Source organism: Ceratina calcarata, unplaced genomic scaffold (genome assembly GCF_001652005.2).
Source record: "Ceratina calcarata isolate Rehan_Ccalc_2016 unplaced genomic scaffold, ASM165200v1 scaffold154.2, whole genome shotgun sequence".
Classification (NCBI taxonomy): Eukaryota; Metazoa; Arthropoda; class Insecta; order Hymenoptera; family Apidae; genus Ceratina; species Ceratina calcarata.
Window position 1 is genome coordinate 257,989 of NW_017136637.1, and position 25,600 is coordinate 283,588.

The 25,600-nt window shown below is 39.1% G+C and overlaps 6 protein-coding genes across 15 annotated transcripts; 4 read left to right on the forward strand and 2 right to left on the reverse strand.

Annotated features, from left to right (window-relative positions):
- Positions 1 to 16: 16 nt before the first annotated feature.
- LOC108632320 (dolichol-phosphate mannosyltransferase subunit 3-like) lies at positions 17 to 1,434 on the forward strand. Of its 2 annotated transcripts, none has more exons than XR_001916964.2 (3): positions 17 to 286; positions 361 to 490; positions 1,347 to 1,430. XR_001916964.2 is itself a non-coding variant. In XM_018036812.2 (3 exons), the coding sequence occupies exons 1-2, from the start codon at positions 59 to 61 to the stop codon at positions 418 to 420; spliced, it is 288 nt and encodes a 95-aa protein (XP_017892301.1). In that variant the 5' UTR covers positions 17 to 58; the 3' UTR covers positions 421 to 424; positions 1,347 to 1,434. The 2 variants fall into 2 exon arrangements, 1 of the variants encoding a protein (XP_017892301.1); XM_018036812.2 differs by having other exon boundaries at positions 361 to 424; positions 1,347 to 1,434.
- On the reverse strand, positions 1,222 to 3,540 carry ND-24 (NADH dehydrogenase ubiquinone). The gene is made up of 4 exons (XM_018036811.2): positions 3,394 to 3,540; positions 2,980 to 3,042; positions 1,799 to 2,257; positions 1,222 to 1,514 (listed from the first exon to the last, which is right to left on the reverse strand). The coding sequence occupies exons 1-4, from the start codon at positions 3,427 to 3,429 to the stop codon at positions 1,341 to 1,343; spliced, it is 732 nt and encodes a 243-aa protein (XP_017892300.1). The 5' UTR covers positions 3,430 to 3,540; the 3' UTR covers positions 1,222 to 1,340.
- Positions 3,541 to 3,611: 71 nt separating this feature from the next.
- LOC108632362 (uncharacterized) lies at positions 3,612 to 6,406 on the forward strand. 4 transcript variants are annotated; one of them, XM_018036884.2, is made up of 11 exons: positions 3,614 to 3,850; positions 3,925 to 4,063; positions 4,140 to 4,315; positions 4,376 to 4,557; positions 4,633 to 4,759; positions 4,869 to 4,916; positions 4,981 to 5,131; positions 5,196 to 5,506; positions 5,570 to 5,832; positions 6,148 to 6,255; positions 6,313 to 6,406. In XM_018036884.2, the coding sequence occupies exons 1-11, from the start codon at positions 3,764 to 3,766 to the stop codon at positions 6,353 to 6,355; spliced, it is 1,635 nt and encodes a 544-aa protein (XP_017892373.1). In that variant the 5' UTR covers positions 3,614 to 3,763; the 3' UTR covers positions 6,356 to 6,406. The 4 variants fall into 4 exon arrangements, 3 of the variants coding, with proteins under 3 accessions (XP_017892372.1, XP_017892374.1, XP_017892373.1); XR_001916966.2 differs by lacking the exon at positions 6,313 to 6,406 and adding an exon at positions 5,903 to 6,072 and having other exon boundaries at positions 3,612 to 3,850; positions 5,196 to 5,832; positions 6,148 to 6,238; XM_018036883.2 differs by having other exon boundaries at positions 3,613 to 3,850; positions 5,196 to 5,832.
- A 172-nt stretch (positions 6,407 to 6,578) lies between these two features.
- whd (carnitine O-palmitoyltransferase whd) lies at positions 6,579 to 12,721 on the forward strand. 4 transcript variants are annotated; one of them, XM_026819604.1, is made up of 16 exons: positions 6,579 to 6,725; positions 7,722 to 7,751; positions 8,012 to 8,187; positions 8,329 to 8,465; positions 8,541 to 8,817; positions 8,904 to 9,227; positions 9,295 to 9,494; positions 9,823 to 10,027; positions 10,092 to 10,199; positions 10,274 to 10,299; positions 10,525 to 10,593; positions 10,961 to 11,023; positions 11,203 to 11,317; positions 11,388 to 11,657; positions 11,745 to 12,104; positions 12,169 to 12,721. In XM_026819604.1, exons 3-16 carry the CDS (start codon positions 8,047 to 8,049, stop codon positions 12,271 to 12,273), a joined length of 2,400 nt encoding a protein of 799 aa, XP_026675405.1. In that variant the 5' UTR covers positions 6,579 to 6,725; positions 7,722 to 7,751; positions 8,012 to 8,046; the 3' UTR covers positions 12,274 to 12,721. The 4 variants fall into 4 exon arrangements, with proteins under 4 accessions (XP_026675405.1, XP_026675404.1, XP_017892368.1 ...); XM_026819603.1 differs by lacking the exon at positions 7,722 to 7,751; XM_018036879.2 differs by lacking the exons at positions 7,722 to 7,751; positions 10,961 to 11,023 and having other exon boundaries at positions 6,580 to 6,725.
- Positions 12,722 to 13,079: 358 nt separating this feature from the next.
- Positions 13,080 to 18,678, forward strand: LOC108632358 (serine/threonine-protein kinase PLK1). Of its 3 annotated transcripts, none has more exons than XM_026819607.1 (9): positions 13,080 to 14,179; positions 15,876 to 15,980; positions 16,052 to 16,168; positions 16,299 to 16,516; positions 16,576 to 16,803; positions 16,861 to 17,065; positions 17,142 to 17,545; positions 17,646 to 17,776; positions 17,836 to 18,678. In XM_026819607.1, the coding sequence occupies exons 1-9, from the start codon at positions 13,544 to 13,546 to the stop codon at positions 18,177 to 18,179; spliced, it is 2,388 nt and encodes a 795-aa protein (XP_026675408.1). In that variant the 5' UTR covers positions 13,080 to 13,543; the 3' UTR covers positions 18,180 to 18,678. The 3 variants fall into 3 exon arrangements, with proteins under 3 accessions (XP_026675408.1, XP_026675406.1, XP_026675407.1); XM_026819605.1 differs by having other exon boundaries at positions 13,081 to 14,179; positions 17,643 to 17,776; XM_026819606.1 differs by having other exon boundaries at positions 13,082 to 14,179; positions 16,302 to 16,516; positions 17,643 to 17,776.
- On the reverse strand, positions 18,548 to 25,119 carry LOC108632357 (fibrillin-1). The gene is made up of 16 exons (XM_018036876.2): positions 24,834 to 25,119; positions 23,979 to 24,284; positions 23,684 to 23,905; positions 23,458 to 23,605; positions 23,188 to 23,399; positions 22,841 to 22,996; positions 22,624 to 22,776; positions 22,412 to 22,549; positions 21,773 to 22,346; positions 21,603 to 21,694; positions 20,835 to 21,181; positions 20,398 to 20,727; positions 19,881 to 20,342; positions 19,559 to 19,811; positions 19,136 to 19,268; positions 18,548 to 19,072 (listed from the first exon to the last, which is right to left on the reverse strand). Exons 1-16 carry the CDS (start codon positions 24,901 to 24,903, stop codon positions 18,667 to 18,669), a joined length of 4,002 nt encoding a protein of 1,333 aa, XP_017892365.1. The 5' UTR covers positions 24,904 to 25,119; the 3' UTR covers positions 18,548 to 18,666.
- Between the last annotated feature and the right edge of the window lie 481 nt (positions 25,120 to 25,600).

Consider the following 25,600-nt stretch of genomic DNA (forward strand, 5'->3'; position numbering starts at 1 on the left):
TTTCTATCTCATGTGATCATAACAAATTTCAATAAAAACGATATATCTTAAATTTCAGATGACTAAACTATTGGAGTGGCTCTTATTTGCTACTTTATTCTTTAGCATATGGATCACTGCAATTACAGAAAGCATTAATTTGTCTTTCATTATAGAATTAAGAGGAATCATCCTTGTTCTTCCATTCATTGTTTTATTGTTATTTGGACTGTATTCAGCTATTGTCATTTTATATAGAGTTTTCACGTTCAATAATTGTGAAAGTGCTGCTGTAGAATTACAAGAAGTAAGTTCCAAAATGAATATACATTTGGTGACAATTCGTAAGAAAACTTGTAAAACGTATACATTTTTTTATAGGAAATAGAGGAAGCTAAGAGAGACCTCCAAAGCAAAGGTGTCGTTCTAAAGAGCAAATGAATCTGTATGTTCCTATATAATTCAAGCTGTATATTGCGACATGACGAATTCATTTATGTGGATTATATTGGTACACACGTTTAATAACGAAGAGTAAAAAAATTATAAACAGCATAAAATCGTTTGTCTCTTGATAATAAAGAATACAATATTTTAATATCTGTTTAATCATACATATATTCGCATAACAAATGGGGAAACAAATGCGTTATACATATGAAGGCGCAATTCTACACCTATACATATGCAATCATATTAAATGTACAAAATGTGGTTCTATTAAGCTTTCTAGAACGAATTGACTTACTTAATTACACTAAAAATGAGTGACACTGACAGAAATTCAAATACAATCTTTCCTTGATCTTGTATCATTTAATGTCAGAATATGGATTACAGATGTTTTAACTGCTACGTTAACAATTAACGAGAATTGGAGTGTATTTTATTTAAAAATTAAAATGCCATTGTTAACTCGAATTTCTTTCAATCAAACTAATTAAATGATTCTAATCCTTAATTACTTAAACTCGAATAAAAAACTAAACGTTAATTGCCAATTGATGTTCAAATGAATTAAAGATTTAATCCTTTAGCTGGAACACCAGTTACAACCTAATATCTTGGAAAGTAAATTTAGTTACATATATGCGAAGGAAAGAATTGTTCAAGAAAGTCCTTTATAATACATTTTAATCTCAGTACATCAGAGTACTGTTATAGCTGATGAAACATAATATTTTCTCTAATATTACAAAATAAGTGAACCAGTTAATTATAAATAAATCATTAGGGGTAGAATCAATCAATCAAGAGAGATTCAATTGTATCTGTTTAAATAAGATTACAGATTTGATTTATACATTTAATATCACCAGTACTAGAACTTACAAACTAAACATGGATCATTTATAATTATGTTATAGATCGGATCTGACACCGAATCCAGGTCCCGGAGGTGGTGATGTTAATGACGTCAATCCGCCAGCCGGGTCTGCTGCGAATCTAGGAGCTTTCTGTGGGCCTGGTGGCGGCCTTTCGCCTTTCTTCAACGCGTTTATTATAGATGTTGCACTTTCGGCAGTCAAATCTTCCTGTAACAATTATATCGACGTCATCTTATTACCTTTTACTTCTTTGAAAAAAAGTTTTGTATTTGTAGCTGTTTGTCTTTAAGTCTTATCTTGAGTAATATACGCTACTAAAAAAAATCATGCATCAAGAAGGTCACGTCGAAAATTGCCCTAGTTTGAAAGATGATCACTCGAAAATAAATGATCGTAAAACAACAAAACAATCGTTAAAAACAATTATTTTAATTCTGTATAGGATTAATTTTTCTTTTTTTCTTTTAGTTCTGATATAATGATACACTCACGTAGTAATCATCATTGACTTGAAACATAGGCGCATTGGCGCAGGCTCCCAGGCATTCTACCTCGGAAATTGTGAACAATTTATCCTCCGACATCTCTCCGATTTTACAATTCGTCGCTTTCGTTACTGCATCCACTATAGAATCGGAATCTCTCAGCCAACAGGGAGTACAGGTACAGATTTGCACGTGATACTTCCCCATGGGCCTCCTATTAAACATCGTGTAGAACGTGGCCACTTCGTACACTCTCATTCGAGGTAGGTTTAGAATTTCGGCAACCTTATGCATAGCTGAAATCGGTAGCCATCCATGCTGACGCTGGGCTAGATCCAATAAAGGTATCATAGCTCCACGTTTATGACCTTCAGGGTAGATTTTTAATAAAGCTTCAATACGTTTCTTGTTGGCCTCATTGAATTCAAATGGGATGTTGGGATTGTCCGCTGCGCTGTCCCTATGCTGTTTAAGATATTGATTGATTATTCGCGAAGAATTAATGATATACAGATATTAGAATATCAATTTTGTACAAAGAATAAATACAGATGTAATTAAACTAGATATTTTCGTTAAAGTATTCGTTCGCTTTTTCATTAAAGTATTCTTATATTATGCGTATTATATATTTCTTACTATATTAATGATGTGTCAATAATAGAGGAATTAACCAATTGTGCAATTAAAACTGAATAAATACAAGACCACCTAATGTAATTCTTAATACGATTGGTTCTATCTTCGTGAATTATACTGTATGTCTAGATATTTATAGTACTGTATTTATAAATTGTAATATGCATATATTACCATTTCTAGATTGTAAATTATAAAATTTCATATTATGGTAATATTACACAAAAGAAAAGTTCTTCAAGTGTACGCTTATCGAATTTTTAAGTGATCAATAGATGGTGGATTTTATGGATTTATGAAGTAATGAAAAATAGAAATGCAGTATGTGATGCACAAAATACGAAATATAAAAAATAAATAATAAAAGAATTATAATCTGAAATGTAATTAATCCTTAACTAACTACGATAAATCTCTTACTTTGCATTAAAATTAACAGTATTGTTGGTGTTACATTGTATTGAATTAGAAAACTTATTTGTGCTCTCAGAACTAGAAGAAATTTAACAAAAAGTCATCATTTTAATTAAACAGATAATGATACATACCACAAATAGTTGATCTGAAACACGAACAGTCGATGTTTGCAATCCCCTAACATTCTTGCAACCCTATTTTGGAAAAGACGACAAATTAAAATTAATTCAAATGTAGTTGAAACATATTTTACAATTAGAAAGAAAAGTTGTAGATAGAGCCAAAATAGAAAGAAGTAACGGGAAGAATGTTCATCTTATATATATGTTAATGTCTCAGTTTTTAGTTCATCACAAATTTACAACAATAGGGTATGATAAGAAAATATGAGAAAGTGTAAATAATATTCATAAATTGAACTTGTGAAGTATTTATTAAACTCATGTAAATATATAAGATTAAAAGTAAATGAAGTTACATAATATTGTTGAAGAGGTTATGATGTCACAATGTTAGAACTGTGCCAACAACGATTAATTACTCACAGAAATTGAACGAATTGCACGCAGAGGTAGAAACATGGTGCTTCCTGTATTTGTTCAATCTAAATAATAATTCACTTCACAGTATGTCTACACTTTTATACCGTTATTTTTAGAGACGCATAGAAACAAACGTGAACAAACGCATTTTTCTAAAAATTGCGATTCAAGTGTCATCTGGTGGCATAATGTCTCACATTATCCTGGTATCCGTCAGTGTCAGATACAGGATACCAGAGATACCAGAGAGAAACTCGCCCGAAGAAATATCTGTTGTTCAGGAGATAATCAGAGATAATTTTGTTCATGTAAATACGGAGGGAAAGTTACAAGCTACTCTGTTTTTAAGAGAAATAATTTCTATAAGCTGACTATGTCCAAGGGTTATGCGGAAGGTGTATTATTTATCACAATTCAGCATTTATGCTTATCTATTTTACAGTGTTCCACCACATGTGATGTGAGTACTGAGTTCAAAAGAATATAATACACCGATGTTTGTATATGTTTAATTCACTGACGATTTGTTTGTAGTATGTTTGCGATTTTAATGGTTGTAAAAGATCCATAAAGAATCTTAATATCTCAATTGAGGAATATTGTACAAATAATACCTCCACCGATGTTAGCTTCTCGCTAATAGAACGTGGCAGTAACATGTCTGAATTTCCTGGTAAAGAACAGTTTACACTTGGGTGTTAGCAATCAAATTATAAGTACAAGGCATTTACATAAAATGATTTTTATAGCCATTGTGGGACTTGGCATAAAACCACCGAAGACTAAGTGCAAATATGATATGACACTGTATGCGAAGGAAATGCTTAACAAAAAGGAATGTACAAATTATAAATTCAACAGTTATAGAAATGAAATACATAGTAAATTTTCGATATGTTTCATTTCTGATGAAAAACAATACAAGGTATGATACAAGGTTTATGTAATGAGGTAAATGAAATTACTGAAGATCTCTCTTTTCCAGAATGAAACTCAGGTACTTATCCCATATATATTTACAGCCTGTTACAAAGTGCAATTTTACTTCAATAACTCGTATGAATGGATGGAAGGTAATAATAAGTTCTTGGAAACTAATTATAAAAAAACAGAATTAACAGAACCACGTGCTGACTGTGTATACTATGTCATTAATCATGAGAATAAGTAAGATACCAAGATTTCCAAAAAATGTTATAAACATTTGTAGATAAAACTGGTACATAAATTTTAATTATGCAGTACAGTATTGCGGTTTCGGGTGAATTTGACATTGCCTGTAGTCACAGAAGCAGAAATAAGATTAACGAGGAACATCTCCGAGAAGTATGAAACCTTCAATAATTTCACATCGAAGTTCGATGTTCTGGTAGTTCTTAATTATAAGATAATAGAACCCTGTCATATTATTAACAGGTTTCTTTATAATTCAATATTATTCATATTTACTGCTTCTAACTTAGCAATTTATTTTGTAGAATAAATATTTAGGAACTGAGTATTATGATACGTATAACAAAACTTTGGTGAGTCTTCTCTTAATTAAGTAACTTCTATTCCAATTACTTCTCTTTGTCTGTTAATGTTCAGATAACGAGGTACGTCAAAGACTTTGATTCTTATAAAACTTCGAATTATGAAAAATGGCCATATCGTTTTAAAATAATTCTGCGTCGGGATATAAGGTGTTGGGAGACCAGAGTGTGGAAGCAACCCAATTCCGACTGTATCTACTATACAAGTAATGTAATTGAGTAGCAATACTGCATAAACAATGTTGATAAATGATATTATTAATTTTACAGAGTGCAGACATAACGAAGAACAAATTTCACTCAATCACGATAATCAATGGAACAGTATGAAATACATCGTAGCGATCATACTTTCAATCATTGGAATAATATATTTTCTTTACATCAGTTGGTTTTGTATAAAACGAGGAAAAGCGTTTTATGAAAACGATTGGGTAGCCCGTACGATCGCAGAGTCGGCTGCCTTGACAGAAAATGTTGTGAATAGAAATATTGTTTTGGTATATCCAAAAGGTTCTAAAAAATTCATGAATACGATGTCTGATTTTCGAACAATGCTTTGCGAGGCTTGCCATTGCATCGTGAGTGAATTTCCTATTGAAACTGTAGATTCCCTCGTTCGTTTTCATTTTTATTCGTTACAGATACGCGATTGGCACAACGGTGCAGAGTGGAATCATGTGGCCAGAATCGGTCCTTCCGAATGGTTTTCCGAGATGCTTCGAGACAAGTGTCGAGTAATTTGGATCGACGTGCCAGCAACACGTTTATTAATCGGAAAAAAATATGAGTCGAGGAATGTAGAGATCGGTGATTTTCGGGATGCAGTGTTCCCCATGATTTTTAATTTATCCAAATGGGACGTTGAACGATCGACACCGTGCGAGATTAAACACTTTATCGTACGGTTGGTATACAAGAGCTTTCCAGTTCTATGTAATACGAATTTCATCCACTGCTTTATGTAAATATTCAAGACTAATAAGGAACGAGAGAACTGCTTTTGCTAACAATAAGAAGACACGTTACAGTAGAGATGTTTTCAAATTACATTTCATCTCTTCATTTTAACACCTGTCTCTCCATCCCTATGCAACTGCGAATCATCTTAAATTAATTATATGCCTCATCACTTCAATTAAAATATGTAAGATTATATTTTTTCAATGTATACATTGTAACAATCTCAATGAATACATTTTCATGGATCTTATGTTCGTAGACTTGAAGAGTTCGACAATTTGGTAGCTGACGACGATCCGTTCATTGATTTACACGCGAGCGTGCGGTATTCTATGCCGCAGGATTTGGACTTGTTATGTTCAAACTTGTAAGTTCTCTTTTCTTTTGGTAAAACCAAGTTATTGACACGTTTCATATGTCGTAGATCTGTACTGGAATCAGTCGACAAAAGAAGAGGTTCTTCTTGAGCATGTATATTGTAAAGAATCTGATTTTTGTAAATAAATATGAAAATTTTATTTTACTGTATTCCGTTTTCCAATCCCTGTGCTTCGTGTTAATGTGCAGAGGACTCTGTTGTAGTGGTCAGTAATAGCTAGTAGCTGTAGCTGTTAGTATAGCAAGAACAGAGTGGGAGTGAGTCGAGAGTATCAAAAGAAATTGAAAGAAATCGCATCGCAGTGACGCACAGTGACGGTCGTGGCGTCGTGTTCGCACGCTGTGTGGTTGTTGGCTTGCTGCAAAAAAGATTTGACCGTATACTTTCGCGGCTGTGTTTGTGATATTTTCTTTGTTCAACCGTTAAACGTGTGTCTAAACGAGTGTCTACCAAACTAGGTAACGTTTCTTTCCAATGATTGCTTCATCTGTAAATAGCGACGACTATTAATATACCTAGGCTTGTTGTGCACTCACGAACGGTAACATATACACGCGCGCAGATTATTTTGGCCTACTTATTTGCTTGGTAAAAATCCAAAGTGGGAGGCTCGACTGCGCACACCCTTTATTTCTACCAATCGTAGCTGGCCTTCTTAAGGCTAATAACCTTTGACTTCCACTTTATTTATATGTATACAGTACTACATATATTAAAGTCTGCGTATGTAAATGATATACGTAGAATGAGACAAGACCCAAAAGCGAAGGTGTACACAAGCTGTTTCTTTCTTTCTTTCTTTCTTTCTTTACCACCGAGAGAGAGTTCCTTTCGGCAGAAACATATGCCCCCCGTATTTGTCTTTCTTAAAAACCCATTTCTTATTCCATAGTCTAGCCCTAACTTCATCATTAATTTCACACGGGAGAACTCTGCTTTCTATCTTTTGACGAATAGTATACCTCGTGAATAAAACATCATCATTCGTAATTGCAAGATTAGAATTACTCTTTGATAATTAATGCAACATAATTAAACATGACAACATTATAAATTAGAGACCGTGTTTATAAATTTTATTTTTGTTTACCATATTGAAATATCAGCATGATGCATGATTATCATCGTGTCAATAACGCATTTGCAATTCATTTATCGATGAGATATTCAATGGAAAAAATCAATTTCAAACAAGACGAAGTCGTGTTTTAGATTCAAGGTGCAAAAGAGCAATTGCATATTTACGTCAATTGATAATTTAATTCAAATTCAGCAATTAAAATCATGGCAGTAATCTTGAGACCGTTTGAAATATTTTATTAAACGTTCGTTGGAAGTTACCAATAAGTAAGCGTTGGGAAACGTATGCATGAGTTGTACTACACGATACTTGAAGCTTAGAATGTCCACCGAGACGAAGTAATTATTTGCTAAAATTATTGCCACTATTCCAGCCGCACGACGAGCATCGTACAAAGTCCAAGGTTATATAATACTTCCAACAACTCTATACTATACTAACTATTGTGTGTAACTACTTACCACTACTTGCTAGCTGTAATTGTTGCGATCTAAAAGTAGACGCGTTATCCTTGTTTTTCAATGCTTTCTTCTGATCGTTAATTGCACCTAATGCGCAAGACGATAATAGAATAATATTTCACAAAATGCACTAATCTAACAATTGATTAAATCTTTACTTCCTTGGTGAATGAAACTTTCATCTAAATATTGTTAATTACAGTGTTACAGAGTTAAGTAAAATACGTAACAGATGATATGGCGGAAGCACATTCAGCCGTAGCATTTAGTTTTTCTATCACTCACGAAGGATGGGACGTTAACTTCGACAGAGAAGTATTGCACTTAGTATGGGAATCGGGTATACGTTCCTGGAAGAAAAGATTCTTCCGATTTGTTGTAAGTGTATTGTTCAACCATCGAGTCAAAATTTGACTGGGTCAAGTCATACGGAAAATGATATCGATCATGACTGATTGTCCGTTATAAAATTATGTTTGCAATTTGTATGGATTTAAAAATGCATTAAAATAATTTTAGAACAATCTGAGGAGCGGAGTGTATCCGGCTTCCTTAGAAAGCTTATGGCTCACCATAGCTGTGGTCACGGCTATACATTTCGCTGGCTACAAGGTTCCTTATGATCTTGTTGGAATAACTGTACCGTACCTCTTCGCGTAAGTTTCGTCACATTGTTTCGACGAGAGATATGAAATATAGAACACTTTTGAAACATTTTTATTGATCCCCAGGTCCTCAATTTTGGCACATTTGGCTGGATCGGTTATAGTAGGATTGTTTTTATGGTTGGTCGTAATATACGCGATACGGTACATGTTGAAATTGTTGCTGATGTACAAAGGGTGGATGTACGAGTCTAGGGAGAAGGGTGCCACCCCTTCGAAGATCACGAAACTGTGGACCACGGTGGTGAAACTATTCTTCGGATGGCACAAACCTATGCTGTACAGTTTTCAAGGTTCTCTGCCCAGATTACCATTACCTTCAGTCGAGGATACCATGAAACGGGTTAGTCATCATTAATACGATAGACAAGGATCTAGAGCAGCGTTCTGATAGTTTAATCTTTACGTGTTAATTCTTTATTTCTTTAGTATTTAAGAAGCGTCAGGCCATTGCTGGATGACGAGAACTATGCGCGGATGGAGAGACTGGCGAACGAATTTCAGAATGGAATCGGCATCAAGCTCCAGCGTTATCTGATATTAAAATCTTGGTGGGCTACCAATTACGTCTCAGACTGGTGGGAGGAGTACGTCTATTTACGTGGAAGGTCCCCGATCATGGTCAACTCCAACTTTTACGGAATAGATGCTATTCTCATGCATCCTAGCAAGATACAAAGCGCCCGTGCGGCAAGCATTGTCTATTCTTGTCTTCAGTTTAGAAGATTCATCGAAAGGCAGGAACTGGAACCGGTGAGTTTAAAACAAATTCAAATATATCCGACCAAGTAACGATATTCTGTTTATATTTTATTTTCAGATATTGATTCAAGGACTGGTGCCGCTTTGCTCTTGGCAGTACGAGAGAGTATTCAATACCACGAGAACTCCCGGCCGCGAGACAGACAAGATAGTACATTACCAGGACTCCAAGCACATCGTCGTTTATCACAAGGGAAGATACTTCAAGGTTCTGATTTATTACAAGAATCGAATCCTTCAACCTTGCGAAATCGAGATGTAAGTTGCATCACTTAAGGATCTATTGGCTATACAGTCAATCCAAGAAGTTTATGTACCTTAGAAAAACGCATTTCCTATAATTAAAAAGAAATCAGATGTCGGAAGAATAATGCTAATAATAAATAGCTACGTGCTAAAAACTATAGAAGGAAATATCCAATTANTTTATTATTAGTAATGTTCTTCCGACGTCTGATTTCTTTTAAAAAAAATGCGTTTCTAAAGTGCATAAACTTTTGGGATTGACTGTATAGACACATACATCCTTAAATCACGACCTTTACTCGTTTCATGTTTATTAAAAAATGCAAATTGCCTTTTTCAGGCAAATGCAACAGATATTAAATGACGTATCGGAACCAGCCGAAGGAGAAGAGAAATTGGCTGCTCTAACTGCTGGAGAGAGGACGGCGTGGGCAATAGCTAGGGAAGAATTCTTTTCTAAGGGTGTGAACAAAGCTTCCTTAGACCTGATCGAAAAAGCAGCTTTCGTAGTGGCGTTGGACGATATGCCTTACGTTTATGATCCGGTAATATAAACAATGTAATACAATGTGCAAAGAACAATACGAATTACAGTTTCGATTTCATTAGGAAAACCCAAGCAAATTGGACGAGTACGGTCGAATTTTATTGCACGGCAAAGGATACGATCGTTGGTTCGACAAGTCTTTCACTCTGTGCATTGGCAACAACGGCCGAGTAAGTAGTATTAATATATTGTGAAAGATATAAAGTACTTGTTTATCTATCATTATTGTTATTGAATTTTCTAGGTGGGTTTCAATGCGGAACATTCGTGGTGAGTTCTTATCTTAAAGTAAAGTAGTTTTGGGGGAAAGGGGAATACGCTGTTTCATTTGTTTAAACGTCAACTACTACTGTAGCAGATTTTACTTTAGGTCAGTCACTTAAAATAATTGTTATTATCGGGTATCCATCGTTTATTGATATTAAATCAGTTCTTAGATATAAAAATTATAAAATTGTTAATTGTATCGATGCATAATAAAAAAGAAATGAGCAGGGCCGATGCCGCGGTGATGTCACACGTGTGGGAATACGTGATAGCGCAGGAAACCAACAAGTCTATAGAGTAAGAAAAATGATCAATTTTAAGGTAGCTGCCACGATGACTTTTTCTTTTTTTTTTTTTCCGCTTTCTTTATCTAAAATTTGCCATTTACAGTTTATAATTTATCGAATTAAAGCCAGAACTGGGCATACGTATAACAATAATCATTGGTAATTGGCTATATCATGATAATCGGTAATAATTGGTGGAAGCTGGTTGAGGGACTTTTAATTTTCATTCTCTTTGTTTTCTTCACCTAATAGGTACATACCATTATTTACATCCATGTATCTATTCAATGATTCTGTTAATTGACAGAGATTGCCATTGTTTATAAAAATTATATACTGTTTGTGAAAAATAATTTTTTTTAAAATGTGCTTGGTAGGGCTGATGCTCCTATTATGGGATCTCTATGGGAGTATTGTATCGCTAATGAGATGGAGACGGGGTAATTTCAAATGTTATTTCTTTCCATTCTCTAACTGTCTACGGCTTTCTTTTTTCACAGAACTTCCTTCGTTAAGAACTAACTAACCCTTATATGTAATGTATTAACGTGTGTGCTTCACAATAACACTTGGCTCGTTGTCATAGTTAAATGACTTGAAAGCTGCATTCAAATTGTAGATTTAAAGAGGACGGACACGTTAAAGGGGAACCAGAGTTCACGCCGCCAGCTCCAGTCAGACTTCAATGGGACATGAACGAGAGTTGCATAGCTGCTATCGAGCAATCGAATCAAGTAACGAACGATAAAGATATAGAAAATACACCATAAAAGCGATTGTACTAAAAACTTGTTTTGCGAACAGGTAGCTCAAAGATTATTAAACGACGTCGAGTTGCGGATTTATGTGCACGACGCCTACGGCAAAGGATTCATGAAACAGAATTCTATATCGCCCGACGCTTACATACAAATGGCCCTGCAGTTGGCTTATTACAGGGACGCCGGCAAATTCAGCTTGACTTACGAGGCATCGATGACCAGATTGTTCCGCGAGGGGAGAACAGAGACCGTGCGACCTTGTACGATTGAGTCAAGAAAATGGGTCATGGCGATAGACAGCGATGATGCAGATGTACGTTTCACAAAGAAATAAAATAAGTGGTTAAAAGCGGATAAAAAGTGGATAAAAAGCACTAAATGAACTACTTGCCGTTTCCAGATAGAGACTAAGTACAATTTATTCATGGCAGCGGTGAAGCAGCACCAGAAGGGCTATCAGAACGCGATGTGTGGCAAAGGAATAGACAGACACTTGTTCTGTTTGTACGTAGTCTCGAAATATCTAGAAGTGGACTCACCGTTCCTGAAGGAAGTTCTCAGCGAACCGTGGAAGTTATCCACCTCGCAGACTCCGCACGGACAGACTTCCTGGATTAATTTTAAGAAGTATCCGAATTGCATCTCCGCCGGAGGTGGTTTCGGCCCTGTAGCTGACGACGGATACGGTGTTTCTTACATTATCGCTGGCGAGGATCTTCTGTTCTTCCACATTTCATGCAAACTTAGTTCTCCCCAAACGGTAATCGTTCAATTCAGTCTTATATGATTTCTGTTCATTACACGATTCGTTGTCGGGCTTTCAGAATGCTGCCAGATTTGCAAAACAGATAGAGAAAGCGTTGGCCGACATGAAGCATCTGTTCCTGGAGAGAAGGAAGCTACAGGCACAGAAGAACGGTTCCACGTAATTTAATTATTTACGAAATAGGAAAACACAGTTAGAGTTTACTAATGAGAACTTATGATTATAATTTTTCTTCTTTATTTTTAATATTTTTGTAGCTTTCCCTCATCAATGCAATTTTAAAATATTCTACTTTGGTCGGAGAGAAACATTGCTAAGTATTGCCCGCGAAAGTACAAAGTAACGGACTTCTCTAATTTTATTTAAATTATGTATTTTAAAGAGAGTCGACCAACGATCGACCGTGTACAATTTAATAAGCGCGCATAAGCTTACTTTTGTAATGAATATTTACGAGGAAAAAAAACATTTTTATACACATTTATACGTAAAAGAGATGACAATTGTTGTCTAATTTAAACAGAATTATGGTAACATCGATAGAAGAGAATAAGTTTAAGTCTGATTATGAAAATGCAATCATAGAATTAAACGATTTGATCCTATACAAACCCTTTATAGTTTATTAGTCATAAGAATTACGAATCGTATTATTGATAACGATTTCTTTTCTTCTGTTTCTCCACTTTTGTAGTATTGTTTGTGCCTCTGACTTTAATCTAAGTTACAAAACACGTCAATGCAGTAGCGTATTAATTAATGAATTACAGATATTATATAATATTATAAGAATTATAATATTTATATTATATGTATTTTATATGTAATTATATAATAATATTTTAAGAAAGAATCTATTGTATTATTATATACCGTGAGCCATGTAACCTCAAGCTCGAAAAAACATGATTTATGTGAACGCGGCTTAATGTACCACCTCCTCCTGTAGACAGAGATTCCGATTCAAAGTCAAAGTAAAACGGGAATGGATGGAATTGGAATAGTGTCGACCCGACCGTTCGGATGGCTCGGATGGTCGCGTCGCTCTCTGATCTGTGATAAAGCGAGAACACTGTCAGTGACGTTTATCTCTTCTCTCAATCTCGACCGAAATTCGTGCCTACATTCTCTCTTCGTCCTGTGATAATCTAGAATTTCTCTAGAATATTTCAATCATCGTATAGGCTGTCGAACGATCTCATTTGGAACGGAGTGCACGTGTGTGTGAGAGACGCGTAGGCGTTCTGTGTGTAAGAAAATCGAATGTGGTAACATGACGTCTGGAGAGATGCTGGCTCGGAAGCTGATGGTAGCGAAAGAATCGGGAAAGGGGAACTGTTGTTCCAGCTAGTGCGGCAAATAATTAAAAGGCAACAGAATCTCGAGAGAATCTCTTATCGCCAAGTATAGATACGTGAAACTATGTAGAGGAGATGCTGCCTTCAAACGCGATTGAGGCGGAAGCCTCGTCACCTCCGTCGAGGTACGATAAGGGGTTCCTGCCCGATGAGTCTTGCCGTTTCGCGGAAACGGAAGTCGTCGCTCGGTACCAGGAAGATGAAGTCAAGGCTAAGTACGGGAGGCCTGTCTATCGGGAAGACAGCAACGAAAAGATCCCTGTGAAAACGGGTTCCAAGTTTCCGAACGATCGTCGCAGCTTCTCCAAGGGTTCGTCTCTGCAGAGTCTGGTTCGACGCAGAAGTCGAAGACACGCTCAATCTTCGTTACCGTTGGACGCGGATCTCTCCGCGTATTCGTTATACCCTGAGCAGAAACAAGAGGAAACGTGCACGCGCACCTCCACGCTCGTCTACTCGTCGAGGGGCGAAAACAAAGATGTTTCCTCGTCGACGAATCTCGCGACGACGGGTACAGGGAACAGTGTCACCTGCTCGGTCAGTGGAAGCCGGATTAACACGGGATCGTCCACGAGGACTGCTAGTGTGATAACTGCTGCTGCTGGACCCTCGACGTCTTCTTCTTGGAACAATTCGCCCGAGGAGGAGCTAGATTACGTGGTGGATCCTGTGCACGGGAATGCTTATTACAAAGGCCAGCTCTTGGGAAAGGTAAGAGAAAATTCAAATATAAGTATATCTATCGGTCGTGTGCAGTCAATATCGAACGAAAACGTTAATACACATATTTTGCTGTCCTATTGTCGATGCCACAGATGTTGTCAATAATATTGACAGCTGGTTTAATCAGTATTCAGGGCGTAGAAAGATGTATGTACAACGTACAATGCATGGTAGATACTTTGTTTCTGTGCTCCCGCTTCGAATTCTTCTGTATAAATAACAAGTTTTAAGTTCGCGTACCATGTAAAACGATCTCTCCTTGTGGCATAGTGATCCCGCGACATTTGGCAAACGTAGATTCCAAAAATATCGGAAGCGCACCGCCACGCGTCAATTACTGTCCAATCAGATCACTTTTTTTTTATTTCGAACATGTATTCTTTTATAAGCTTCTCATTATTATGCAACTGTTGAAGTCAGTCGATCGAATTAGACCGATTTTAAATCAGTCCTTATAATCCAATTCCGCTTGACGAGACAACTTTTATAGAGAGACAAACTCAATCTGCATCTGTTCGCATGTGTACACGTTGAGATGAAAGAAGTTACCCTTTTACCTACAATTTCTATTGTTTTCTCTTCGGAATTTAGATCGATCCATGGATCTTAAAAACGGATGACATCTAAAAATAGTAGAAACTCGGACACGCTATCGAAGGATCGTGTTATGTATACCTGAACTATTGATAGTGGCAGGGGTTGTTTGCGAGATTAAATCAATTCAGCTATTTCTGTCGCTACATTCTTTTACAGCCGCATCCCTTCTTGTGTTTCATGCCTTTTACTTTTTTTAACAGATACACGAAGAAGCACAAAGCAAACGTCACCGTTAGGGTTATCATAAATTCCATGTGGCTGACATTTCGTCAAATTTTTGTTAACAATCTCGTTCACCGCATCAGCTTTGCCTCACTTCACTTTGTTACCCTTCAACTATCACTGTGAATGTTTAACCACTACCTAATAGGTGCGCTCGACGTGTACTTATACACGTCGTGTAAAATAAAAAATTACAAAATAAAAAATACAATGTAAGCCTTCCTAGTTTTTCGTAAAATTTGTAATAGGACCTGCGTCCAATGTGTCATTGCTTGATTTTAATCGATTAAAATCACGCACTTTGCGCGGGATTTTTAAAACTAAATTCCGCAATTAACAGGTTAATAATGTATGAAAATGAATTTACTGCGGACAATAAAGCCTGAATACTTTCGCTATGCTTCGTATATACATATATATTGAAACGCGTAGAACTTGCAATGGAATTTAAATTGCGACGATCACGGCCTTTGTATTCTATTTAAACCGGGGAAAACGACTTTTCCCAGGGAAGTCTATGAAATGAAATTAATAGCGGGGAGAGCCAGGTCTCGCATAGAAAACGATGAGAACTTCCATACGTTATATGCACGCGCGTGAAGGGAAAATGAACAGAAAAAGGAAGTTGGCGAGATCGAGAAAGGAACGAAGAAGAGCGAGAGAGAAACGAGAGGAAGAGGCTCATCCGTTGAACTCATCCTGGTGCTTACACATACTACATACGTGCAGCAGTGTCACTGACATGAATATTCCAAGTCGAAGAATGATTCCGAACAAATTCTATTACTTTTTCCCTTACCCTCTATCGTTTTTCTCTTCTCATATATTTATTACACGATCATTCGAATTTTATTATATTCCACAGGGAGGGTTTGCGAAAGTGTTTCTGATGACGGACGTCACGAATGGGAACGAATATGCTTGTAAAATCATTCGGAAGAATCGTATGCAAAAGATTCACATGCAAAAGGTTCGTCTGTTGCAAGATTATAAGTAAAATCAATCAGGGACACGCTGCTATTAATGATCCGTTAATCGTAGATCGCTCGCGAGATCATGATCCATAAGGAACTGAACCACGTGAACGTCGTTCAGCTGCATCACTACTTCGAGGACAATCTCAACGTTTACATGCTCATGGAGGCTTGTCCTCGAAAGGTTTGATTGTCTCATATTTAGAATCTATTCGATTAATCCGTTTTCCCTTGTTTTAAATAACAATTCTTATTGACTCGACCTATATACGTATAATGGCAGCGCTATAAGTTCTATTCTGTTCCTAACTAAGCAGAGTCTGATGCACGTGCTGAAGTATCGGGGTAAGGTCACGGAGCCGGAGGCCAGATATTACATGAAGCAAATGGTAACCGGAGTCGCGTATATCCACTCGCAAAGGGTCGTGCATCGGGATTTGAAGCCAGGCAATATGTTCCTGTCGGAACAGATGATCGTCAAGGTCGGCGACTTCGGGTTGGCGACCAGACTCGACGGCCAGTGCAGACGCGTGTAAGTTTCGAGCATAAATCCGATTCTGATTTAAATGAAAACACGCTCGTACTTTATAGGACTATCTGCGGAACGCCTAATTATATAGCGCCAGAAGTGTTGTACAAACAAGCTTACAGCTACGAAGCAGACGTCTGGGCGTTAGGATGTATTTTATATGCGTTACTGGTGGGCCAGCCGCCCTTCGACACGGCAACTCTGAAAGAGACTTACGCTAGGATATGCAGCAATCATTACCGGGAGGTGGACGGGACGATGGCCAGTCGCAACGGCCAAGATTTAATTAGGTGTGTTGAAGAATGTTAATTAGAATTGATCAAGTATTTAACCGTCCCTGTAAATAGATGGCTCCTGCAACCGAATCCGGAGTTAAGGCCCAGTTTGGAGAAGGTCAAGGAGCATCCCTACCTCACCGAAGAGTATGTGCCAGAATCATTGCCCCGTACGTCTTGCTTCCAAGTGCCTCAGACCACTCTGGTAGAGAACCAAGTCTCCTCACCGTCGTTCGACTCCAGTGCTTCCGCCAATCAGAAACTTAATAACGTTCAGGTACCGTTGAGCCTGAGAGAGCTTGATTCGGTTTTCCGACGATGACTAAACTTATTGGTTGACGAAACGATTACAGGTGCACACGCTGCAACGATCTCAACAGGACCAGCATCGAGGAAACGTTTCAGAGAAGAGTTTACGCAAGGGCCCGTCGAAGGTGATCAGTTGGCTGACCAGAAAGCTCCGCAAGGTGCCCAAGTTCCGTCAACGACTGAGCAGCGTTCTCTGTCCGGATCAAAAGAAGACCGGCTACGCAGCTCAAAGCATGCAGATGCACCGGGCGCTAGAGAATTGTATAAACGGGATCAAGTGCAAGAATAAATTACGTAATCATCCGCCCGTGAAGGATCTCGTGCCTCTGTTCATCACCAAGTGGATCGACTACTCGAATAAATACGGGCTGGGCTTCCAGCTGTCCGACAGATCGGTCGGCATCCTGTTTAACGATCACACGAAGATCAGCTATACGCACGACAGAAGGTTCGTATACACATGTTTGTATACATATGTATTTATGTTGACTGCAAGAAGTTTCAGTGAAGAGATAATTTAAAGATAAATGTATTCGTTTGCAAAGAAGAGTGGAATACGTGACGACGGAGGACGAAGTGACCAGATTTCAAAAGGAAGAGGACGTCCCGACCGCTCTGCAGAAGAAACTTCTCTTATTACAACGTTTCACCCAGTATATGGACAAATTTATGACCGAAGGTGAGCAAAACTGTTCCTTGACTGTTTTCGTTTATGTATAAAGCGTTGTACTATTCCAGGTGGCGAGATAAAAAGACATCGTGCGCCTACGCGGAACTCTAGGAACTCTTGCGTGCCTCGGATGCGAAGATGGTTCAGAACCGACAAGACCATTGTCATGGAACTTACTGTTCCTTTGTTACAAGTGAACTTCTTCGAGGACCACACCAAACTGGTGGTATCCCAAGAGTCCCCTAACAAAGGCTATTTGGTCACGTACATAGATACAAGTAGAAAGACCTCCTCTTATTGGTTGAACGATATCCGCGACCTCGGTTGCACCGCTGATCTCTACGAACGCCTGTACCACGTTTATCAAGTCTCCAAGGAATTCGTCGAGGTGCACGACAACACGATTGGTTGATGAAACAAGAAACTGTTTCGAAGAGGTCGTTATTTGTTACCTCGAACCCTAATGTTTCGTTCGTTATCGATAAGCAGACTTTTACGCAATCAAACTTTTTAGGATACTTACACATAAACGAGATAGAAGTTTGTTCAGTTGACTAACTATCGTAATTTGTTACGCTGTAATAAATAAGCGCAAGGGACAGATCAAACAGGGTTATATTAAAAATCGGACGAAATTAAAACGTACCTTGATCTAGACGTAACTTTATTATTTAGCTTAAGTTTCGAGAAAACCACCAGTCTTCTATTTACATTAGAACTCCATTAATATCGAATATACAAGTATAAATATAAAGGAAACAAGTTCTTACACCTAGAAAATAGTATATAATAAACATTATTTATTCTTTGTCCACGTACTTACAGTTAATCACCGATTGTAAACGATCTCTGTCGAGTTGAATTTCGTTTGATAATAAAAGAAATGGAGTTCCATTGAATTAAAACTCGTATTGAGAGACGAAGATCAGTAGTTTGGCCACTGCACTCCCAGCGAACATTGGACCATGGTAGATCTCCATGGTCAACTCCAATTCGATCTCCTGAGGACCTTGTATAGGCCGTGTCATTGCCAGGACTGCCTGCAAAGGTGCCGGCCTCCTTAACGTGAAACAAGATTCCGTGGCACGTTGCACACCGGCCGGTGCTCTTGCTTCCAACAATGCCATAGTAAACTGCATGGTTGAACCGGGGCTATGGTATCCCTTCATCTTGAACAAATCCTCTGGTCTACCTGGAGCGATGGGCAGCATACTGACCAGACTGATGAAGTTGTACGAGTAGTGGGAGGGTTGACGGCGACAGGGGAGATCGTCGATGAGGCACGGATAAGTTTTAACGCAACGGCTGCAATTTGATTAATTCATAAATTAATTAACGGTTCAAAGATATATTTCATAGAACACTTACTTCTTTTTTTCGTGCTCTCGATGGTATCCCGGAGGACAGTTTATCCGGTTGCAACGGAAACTGCCCCTAGTATTGTGACAAATCTCGTCTGGGTCTCTGCACACGGGATTAACTGCCTTGCACTCGTCGATTTCTTTGAAAATAAAAGTAAAATTAAACTATGTATACATATATACGCGTTTTTATAATTACACTGAAGTGGATAGTGGTATTAAATAAACTACTGGAAACAGTTTCATAATTTCAAGCTCTATCATGATTTATATACGCGATAGCGCTTAATAGTTTCAAGGTCAGATTCAATATTCGACTACGTAACAACCCAGTTTTTCGACGACTGGGTCAAGTACGGATTACGTACACATGGAAACACGAATCAGAGATAACGAGGGCAAGCTCTGTTAAATCAATTAGAGCACTTGCCTTCACAGGTGCGTCCGTTCAATCCGAGCTTGTAACCGTCGGGGCACTTGCAAGCATAGCTTCCGGGCGTGTTCTCGCAGATGCCGATGCACAGCCTGTTGTCCTTGAACTCGGTACACTCGTCGACGTCTGTGCACGAGCGGTTGTCCGCATTCAAACGGAACCCTGGCTTGCAACCGCATCTGAAACTGCCCCACACGTTGTAGCATGCGTGCTGACACAGACCAGGAGTAATCTTGCATTCATCCACGTCCTAAAAGGATATTAAACGTGATATAACGATGCCATATCAATTTAAATTGATTTAACGAAGATGACTCACCTGGCAACTGCCACCGGGTGAATTACCCACGTTCTCAAAACCATTTTCACAGATGCACCGATAAGAGCCTATGGTATTTTCGCATTTGCTGTTCAGACCGCAGATGTTCCCGTATAAACTGCATTCATCGATGTCTACGCAATCCCTGTTGGGACCGGGAACGTGTCCAGATGGACATATGCAAACGTAACCACCTATACGATTCTCGCAAGTCTGGTTCGGAGCGCATTCGTGAGTGCCGTTCGCACATTCGTCCACGTCCACGCAATATTGCCCAGAGACTGGGTCCAGAGTGTATCCAATGCCGCATATCACTTTAGACACGCATCTGTAAGATCCTATTGTGTTCATACAGCGCATGGTTCTACCGCAGGCGTTAGGATTTCGTTGACACTCGTCGATGTCCACGCATTTGTTATTGGAATTTGGCTCGAAGCCACGAATGCAGCCGAACACCTGCGACTGTGAAACGTTTTTATTCTACAAACTATTTTAACAACCATTTAGATCGTTCTACCTGTGTCACAGTTTGATTAATCTGTTCTTGAGTAACCGGGGCAAGTGTAGTGCTAGTAGTAGTGGTGGTGGTGGTTGAAGTCGTGACAAGAGCTAGACGAGGCAGAGGAACAGGCACACGCGAGTTCCGATCGCACCGATAGGAACCGAGCGTATTTCTACAGTGATACCCCGGCCCACAGTCGTGAGTACCTAGGAGACACTCATCATCGTCCTCACAGATCTCAGTGGCCGCGTTCAGAGTGTATCCGGTGCCGCAGGACAGGTAACGAGTACAGGTGTAGCTGCCTATAGTGTTGTCACATCTCTGGCCGTTGGAACAACTGTCTGCCTGTGTCAAAATAATTAGAATAAATAAATATACTATTCCGTTGGATCTTTCATGAATACGTATGAAACATCTAATAATTTATGGAAGACTTCAGATGTTAGATTCACCTGCGTTTGGCATTCGTTGATGTCAACGCAAGCCTGTGTAAGATTCTCACGCCTGAAACCAATCCTGCATTCACAAACATAACTCCCCATCGTGTTTATGCAATTTTCGTTGCTGGTGCACGCGTCTTCGAGTTCCCGGCATTCGTCCACGTCCACGCAGTGATTCGCTACGTATTTAGTTCCGGGCGGACATTTCTTATTCGTTGGTAACGGTAACGGCGTTGTGGTCGTTGTCAATGGCCTTCTGGTAATCGGTTTCAATGGTTTCGAGCAACTATATCCGCCAGGTTGATTGTAACAAATCTCGGTTCCACAAGAATCCAAACCCTCGGCGCATTCGTCGATATCTGATAAATAAATAAGATATTATGCAGCTAGCAAGAAAACTTTGATAGTTGAAACGAATGTTGAAATGTATGTTGTCTGAAACAATTATTAAACATATAGCTATATGCATAGAAGTTTTTCGAAAACGCTTATGCAAGCGTGAATAAATGAAGATGAATATTGCAAAGGCAATTAACGTATCTATTAAAAATAATGCGAACGTTTGGAAACGTAAAGCGTCTCAAAGAATATAAGCTACAATCAAACGAAAGGACATGCTGTTTCAAAACACATCTAAATGTATGATATTAAAGCTTCATACGTTTCGCTAGAATTTCCATTCCATCCTGAAAAGTGTATATAAATGATGTTATTTAGATAAAAATTTCGATCGAAGAAATTATATTATTTTATCTAATAATTACGATGAGATATGAATACCTGTGCACTTTCTAAAACGGGGATGGTATCTGAAACCGGAAGGACAAGCAGGCTTCGAACGTGCCTGCTGAATGGCCATGGGCCTCTCGCATCTGAATTAAGACAAACAATTATTATTAGTCATTAATATTTACTATGATAAATACTAATAGTAATTGTCATATACATACTTATACGAGCCAGGTAGATTCACACACTTTTCTTCCAGCCTAGAGTCACACTTGTATCTCCCAATGGCACATTCGTCCACATCTTCGCATGCTCTCGCCTTTAACGAGTATTGGTAACCGGGTTGACAATCCGGCAATCTAGTTATACATTCAAAACTCCCATTCCCGTTTACACAGTACTGGTGCAACTCCAGCAGGCAGTTGTGCAAATTCTCTGAGCACTCGTCGATGTCCACACACGCTCCGTCCTGAGCGCGTTTGAAACCGTTCTCGCAAGGTGGTATCGGTTCGCAAACGAAGGAACCGTTCGTGTTCACACACATGTGCGTATCCGGGCACGAGTGTCGTCCCAAGAGACACTCGTCCACGTCCTGGCAACCTTTCGTTGCGGGATTATAGTACCAGCCACTGGTGCACAGCGGAGAACATCTGAAACTCCCAGGAGTGTTCAGGCATTTCTCGTGATCGCGGCAACCAGGTCCTACCAGACACTCGTTAATATCCACGCACTTGTTTGTGCTTGGGTTCTTCTTGTAGCCACGCTCACAGGATTCCGTAGACTCGATTTGATCACCTGAACGATAATCGATCATTTGTCTTCTGTATCAACGTAAATGTTCATTAAAATAGCATCGTTACCTATACACGCGGCCAGATTCGCATTATATACGAATCCTTGTTCGCATTTTATGTCGCATTCGTAAGCGCCTTCGGTGTTGCGACATGTCTCTGTGGCATTTACGCAACTGTCGATCTGTTCCTCGCACTCGTTCACATCTAAGGAATAAACGAAATTAATTTAGCAATTAACCAAATACAGTCTCGCTTCTTTAACCGTCTTTATCGTGCACCTTCGCATTGCTGCGACAGATTATCGAACTTGAATCCGGCCGGACAAGACTTAATTCCTGGCATCTTAAGGCAACTGAAACTACCCTGCGTGTTCACGCAGAAATTTCTGCTCACCGGACACGGTTCCGATAATATAACGCACTCGTCAACATCTGAAATTATACCGTGTTAGCTGGTCGTGAATTGATCGTAAAAAATAACGGATGGAATTGTTACCTGTACAAAGACCAGCAGCGGGCTCCCATTGATATCCAGGCGGGCAGTCCTCGTAAGCAAGCTTCAGATTATCCTTCGTCTGACATAAATAAGAGCCGACGGTGTTCACACAGCTATCGGGGCACAGCGATTCTTTCTCTGTGCACTCGTTTACGTCTAAGCAACGAAGGGCACAACACCACGCAATGCGAAACGAGACGAACGTGTATTATAGATAAGCGAAGTTGCGGTGCAAAATCACATACGAAGAAAAACGTACAAAGCTAACGTAGAGTGACTCGTTTTGTAAATGCACTTTATGCAAATGCATTTTGTATTATCGAAATGGTTCGTGTGATAATATTTACCGTCGCAAACCTGGCTGCCGGCGTTGTAGCGGTAGCCCACGGGGCAAACAGGCGAGAAATCGTCGGAATCTGGAACGGTCGTTCTCATCTCCGTCGATTTCAGAATGCAGGAACGTGCATCGTCCGCTAGAACGTAACCGGGATCGCAACTGCACGTGACGGCGACTCCGTTGTCCGTGCAACGTTGCTCGCAAGGATTGCTCGACTTGCATCTAAGAAAACAATAAGTCTTAATATTGAAGAAAGCGAGAGGAAAGTGTTTTTAACTACCTATCCGTGGGTAAATCTTGGCTACAGGTTTTGCCGTCTTCCAGAAGGGTAAAACCGTCGCGACATTTGCAATAATAAGAGCCAGGCGTGGGAACGCAAATATCCGAACAAAGCAAGCCTCTCATTAGCTGACAAATGTCGTCCAACGCTGTAAATTAATTATTAGCGAAACATTAACTACACGTAATTGTAAAATAAATATTAATACGGTATACGCGTTACTAACGGGGTGTGGGTATCATTGGAGAGAACGACGTATCTGACGAATTCGTCGTACTCGATTCTGTATCCGTTGTCTCGTTTACCGGTGACGATGCGTTCGTAGGGAAGTTCGTAGTAGTACTCGGCGAAGCCTCGTGGCAACATTCGAGGAACGCCGGGTCCCAAGGATTTCCAAACGTGAATTTTTTAAAGGCACATCCCTGACCCATAGATCCGGTCAGAATTCCTTAATAATCACATCATATGATTAATTGAACTAAAGAATGAATTGAATGGTAAATCGGCATTCGACGAATCACCTAATTTACAGGCTTCGCAGCAGTCGCGATGATAGTCCCCGGGACCGGCCAGTCTTCTACTTTTTACAGAAGTAGCAGTGACGCAGGCGGCGCCGGCACGGGCGTCCGCTTTTCCCTTCTTGCATTGCTGTTCGTGGTACGTCCTCACGCAGCAGATATCTACAGCTTCTAAACAGAGTCCTTGCTCCAGCTGAGGCACTCCTGGAACAGGCCCGGTGAATTTCTCGCAACCGAGTCCCTCCAAGGCCCACGAGGTGCCCAAGCCGCAACATTTCTCAAAACGTTCTTCCATTCTGGCCTCCGCACCTGCCCAAAAATGCGACATCAAAATTTACAAGCAGTCTCGGTTCATTCGAAAATGAGCAAGATTAATCAATTGTACTCTGTGGAAAATGTTTCCGTATCGCAGTGTTTAAATAGAGACCGTAATAAATCAAAGGATGCATTGTTTATTTAGTTAGTTGCAAGGGAAATCGCAATTCATTCTGAGATAAGACGGATTTGGAAACTACGTACGTTTGATCGTATAGTGTACGTTCGATTTGTTCATAGGTCGCACACGTCTATCACGTCGTTTTTTATTTATTATTTATGTGCATAATTAAATGATTCCGCGAACGTCGCATAACGATAGTTATTAAAACAGTTTGTACAGCGATTAGAAGTACCTCTCATCAGCTTCAATTAAAACGATTCTAAGAATGCAATTTCTCTGCGACACACATTTTTATTTCAGATACGCCAGTCACATTGTATGTAATTTTCTAGCAACTTATGTGCAGAATATTAACGAATGTATGATGTAAAAAATTGTATAAGAATATACAGAGAGTAAAATATATTGTTGAGCATTACCTGGATTTTGGCCAGAGAATACCATGTGAATGAAAAACCAAACGAAGAACATCCCGCGTAAAACGTTCATCTTTTCCTCAAAAGAAATACTGAACCCTCGTATAACTCGGATCCTTCGCACAATCGTATTCTATCGTTTCTCAGAAATCACTTTTGAGATCCTTGATCCTTGAAGGAATATCTTTTTCACAAAAGATTTCGTAAAGACCCTCTCCTTTTCTTGGTGCGCACCGCTCGAGCGCCGAGCGTGAATTAAAGCTTGAACGCGACGCATACTTATTCCGTTCTGCTCTTCTGTTTTCATTTCTCAAATTCTCCTCTCCTTCATCTCGTTAGACACGCGCGTCGCGCGTTTCACAGACACAGATGGCGACTGAAAGAGTGTGGGAAATTGGCGCGAAACTGAATTCGTAAAAAAAGTTCACTGGCCAATGCTACTAGCAGATAACTTCACATTAATTCAATTGAATAATAGCCGATATGTTTGTTTATTTATATTTTTGTAACAGACAGGCGGTCAGGCGGCAGGGAGTGAAAAGGAAGGAAGAGACCTTTGAACATACATTATTTATGCAATAAAAATTGCGAGATTCTGGTTTATGTCGATACGCTTGACTTGACAATGAATGGCTGTGACCGTGACACGCGCTACTCCGCCACACGCGTGTCACAGAGTGTCTTGTTATAAAAAAGTTCAACATATTTTGCCACCAACATCGTCTGCATATGCTTGTCGTTGAATCCGAAGTGGCTCCTTTTTTGCCTTC

Coding starts and splice junctions, on each gene's coding strand:
- LOC108632320 (XM_018036812.2), top strand. CDS start 59: ATGACTAAACTATTGGAGTGGCTCTTATTTGCTACTTTATTCTTTAGC. Junction 287..360: donor CTGCTGTAGAATTACAAGAA/GTAAGTTCCAAA, acceptor ATTTTTTTATAG/GAAATAGAGGAAGCTAAGAG.
- LOC108632358 (XM_026819605.1), top strand. CDS start 13,544: ATGCTGCCTTCAAACGCGATTGAGGCGGAAGCCTCGTCACCTCCGTCG. Junction 15,981..16,051: donor AAAAGATTCACATGCAAAAG/GTTCGTCTGTTG, acceptor CGTTAATCGTAG/ATCGCTCGCGAGATCATGAT. Junction 17,546..17,642: donor AGCTATACGCACGACAGAAG/GTTCGTATACAC, acceptor TCGTTTGCAAAG/AAGAGTGGAATACGTGACGA.
- whd (XM_026819604.1), top strand. CDS start 8,047: ATGGCGGAAGCACATTCAGCCGTAGCATTTAGTTTTTCTATCACTCAC. Junction 9,228..9,294: donor AAAGGCAGGAACTGGAACCG/GTGAGTTTAAAA, acceptor TTTTATTTTCAG/ATATTGATTCAAGGACTGGT. Junction 11,658..11,744: donor TAGACAGCGATGATGCAGAT/GTACGTTTCACA, acceptor TGCCGTTTCCAG/ATAGAGACTAAGTACAATTT.
- LOC108632357 (XM_018036876.2), bottom strand. CDS start 24,903: ATGAACGTTTTACGCGGGATGTTCTTCGTTTGGTTTTTCATTCACATG. Junction 20,343..20,397: donor TTAATCAAACTGTGACACAG/GTAGAACGATCT, acceptor AACGTTTCACAG/TCGCAGGTGTTCGGCTGCAT. Junction 19,812..19,880: donor CACCCGGTGGCAGTTGCCAG/GTGAGTCATCTT, acceptor ATATCCTTTTAG/GACGTGGATGAATGCAAGAT.
- LOC108632362 (XM_018036883.2), top strand. CDS start 3,764: ATGTCCAAGGGTTATGCGGAAGGTGTATTATTTATCACAATTCAGCAT. Junction 3,851..3,924: donor AGTGTTCCACCACATGTGAT/GTGAGTACTGAG, acceptor ATTTGTTTGTAG/TATGTTTGCGATTTTAATGG. Junction 4,917..4,980: donor ATACGTATAACAAAACTTTG/GTGAGTCTTCTC, acceptor GTTAATGTTCAG/ATAACGAGGTACGTCAAAGA.
- ND-24 (XM_018036811.2), bottom strand. CDS start 3,429: ATGTTTCTACCTCTGCGTGCAATTCGTTCAATTTCT. Junction 3,043..3,393: donor GTGCAATTCGTTCAATTTCT/GTGAGTAATTAA, acceptor TTTCCAAAATAG/GGTTGCAAGAATGTTAGGGG. Junction 2,258..2,979: donor TTTCAGATCAACTATTTGTG/GTATGTATCATT, acceptor TATCTTAAACAG/CATAGGGACAGCGCAGCGGA.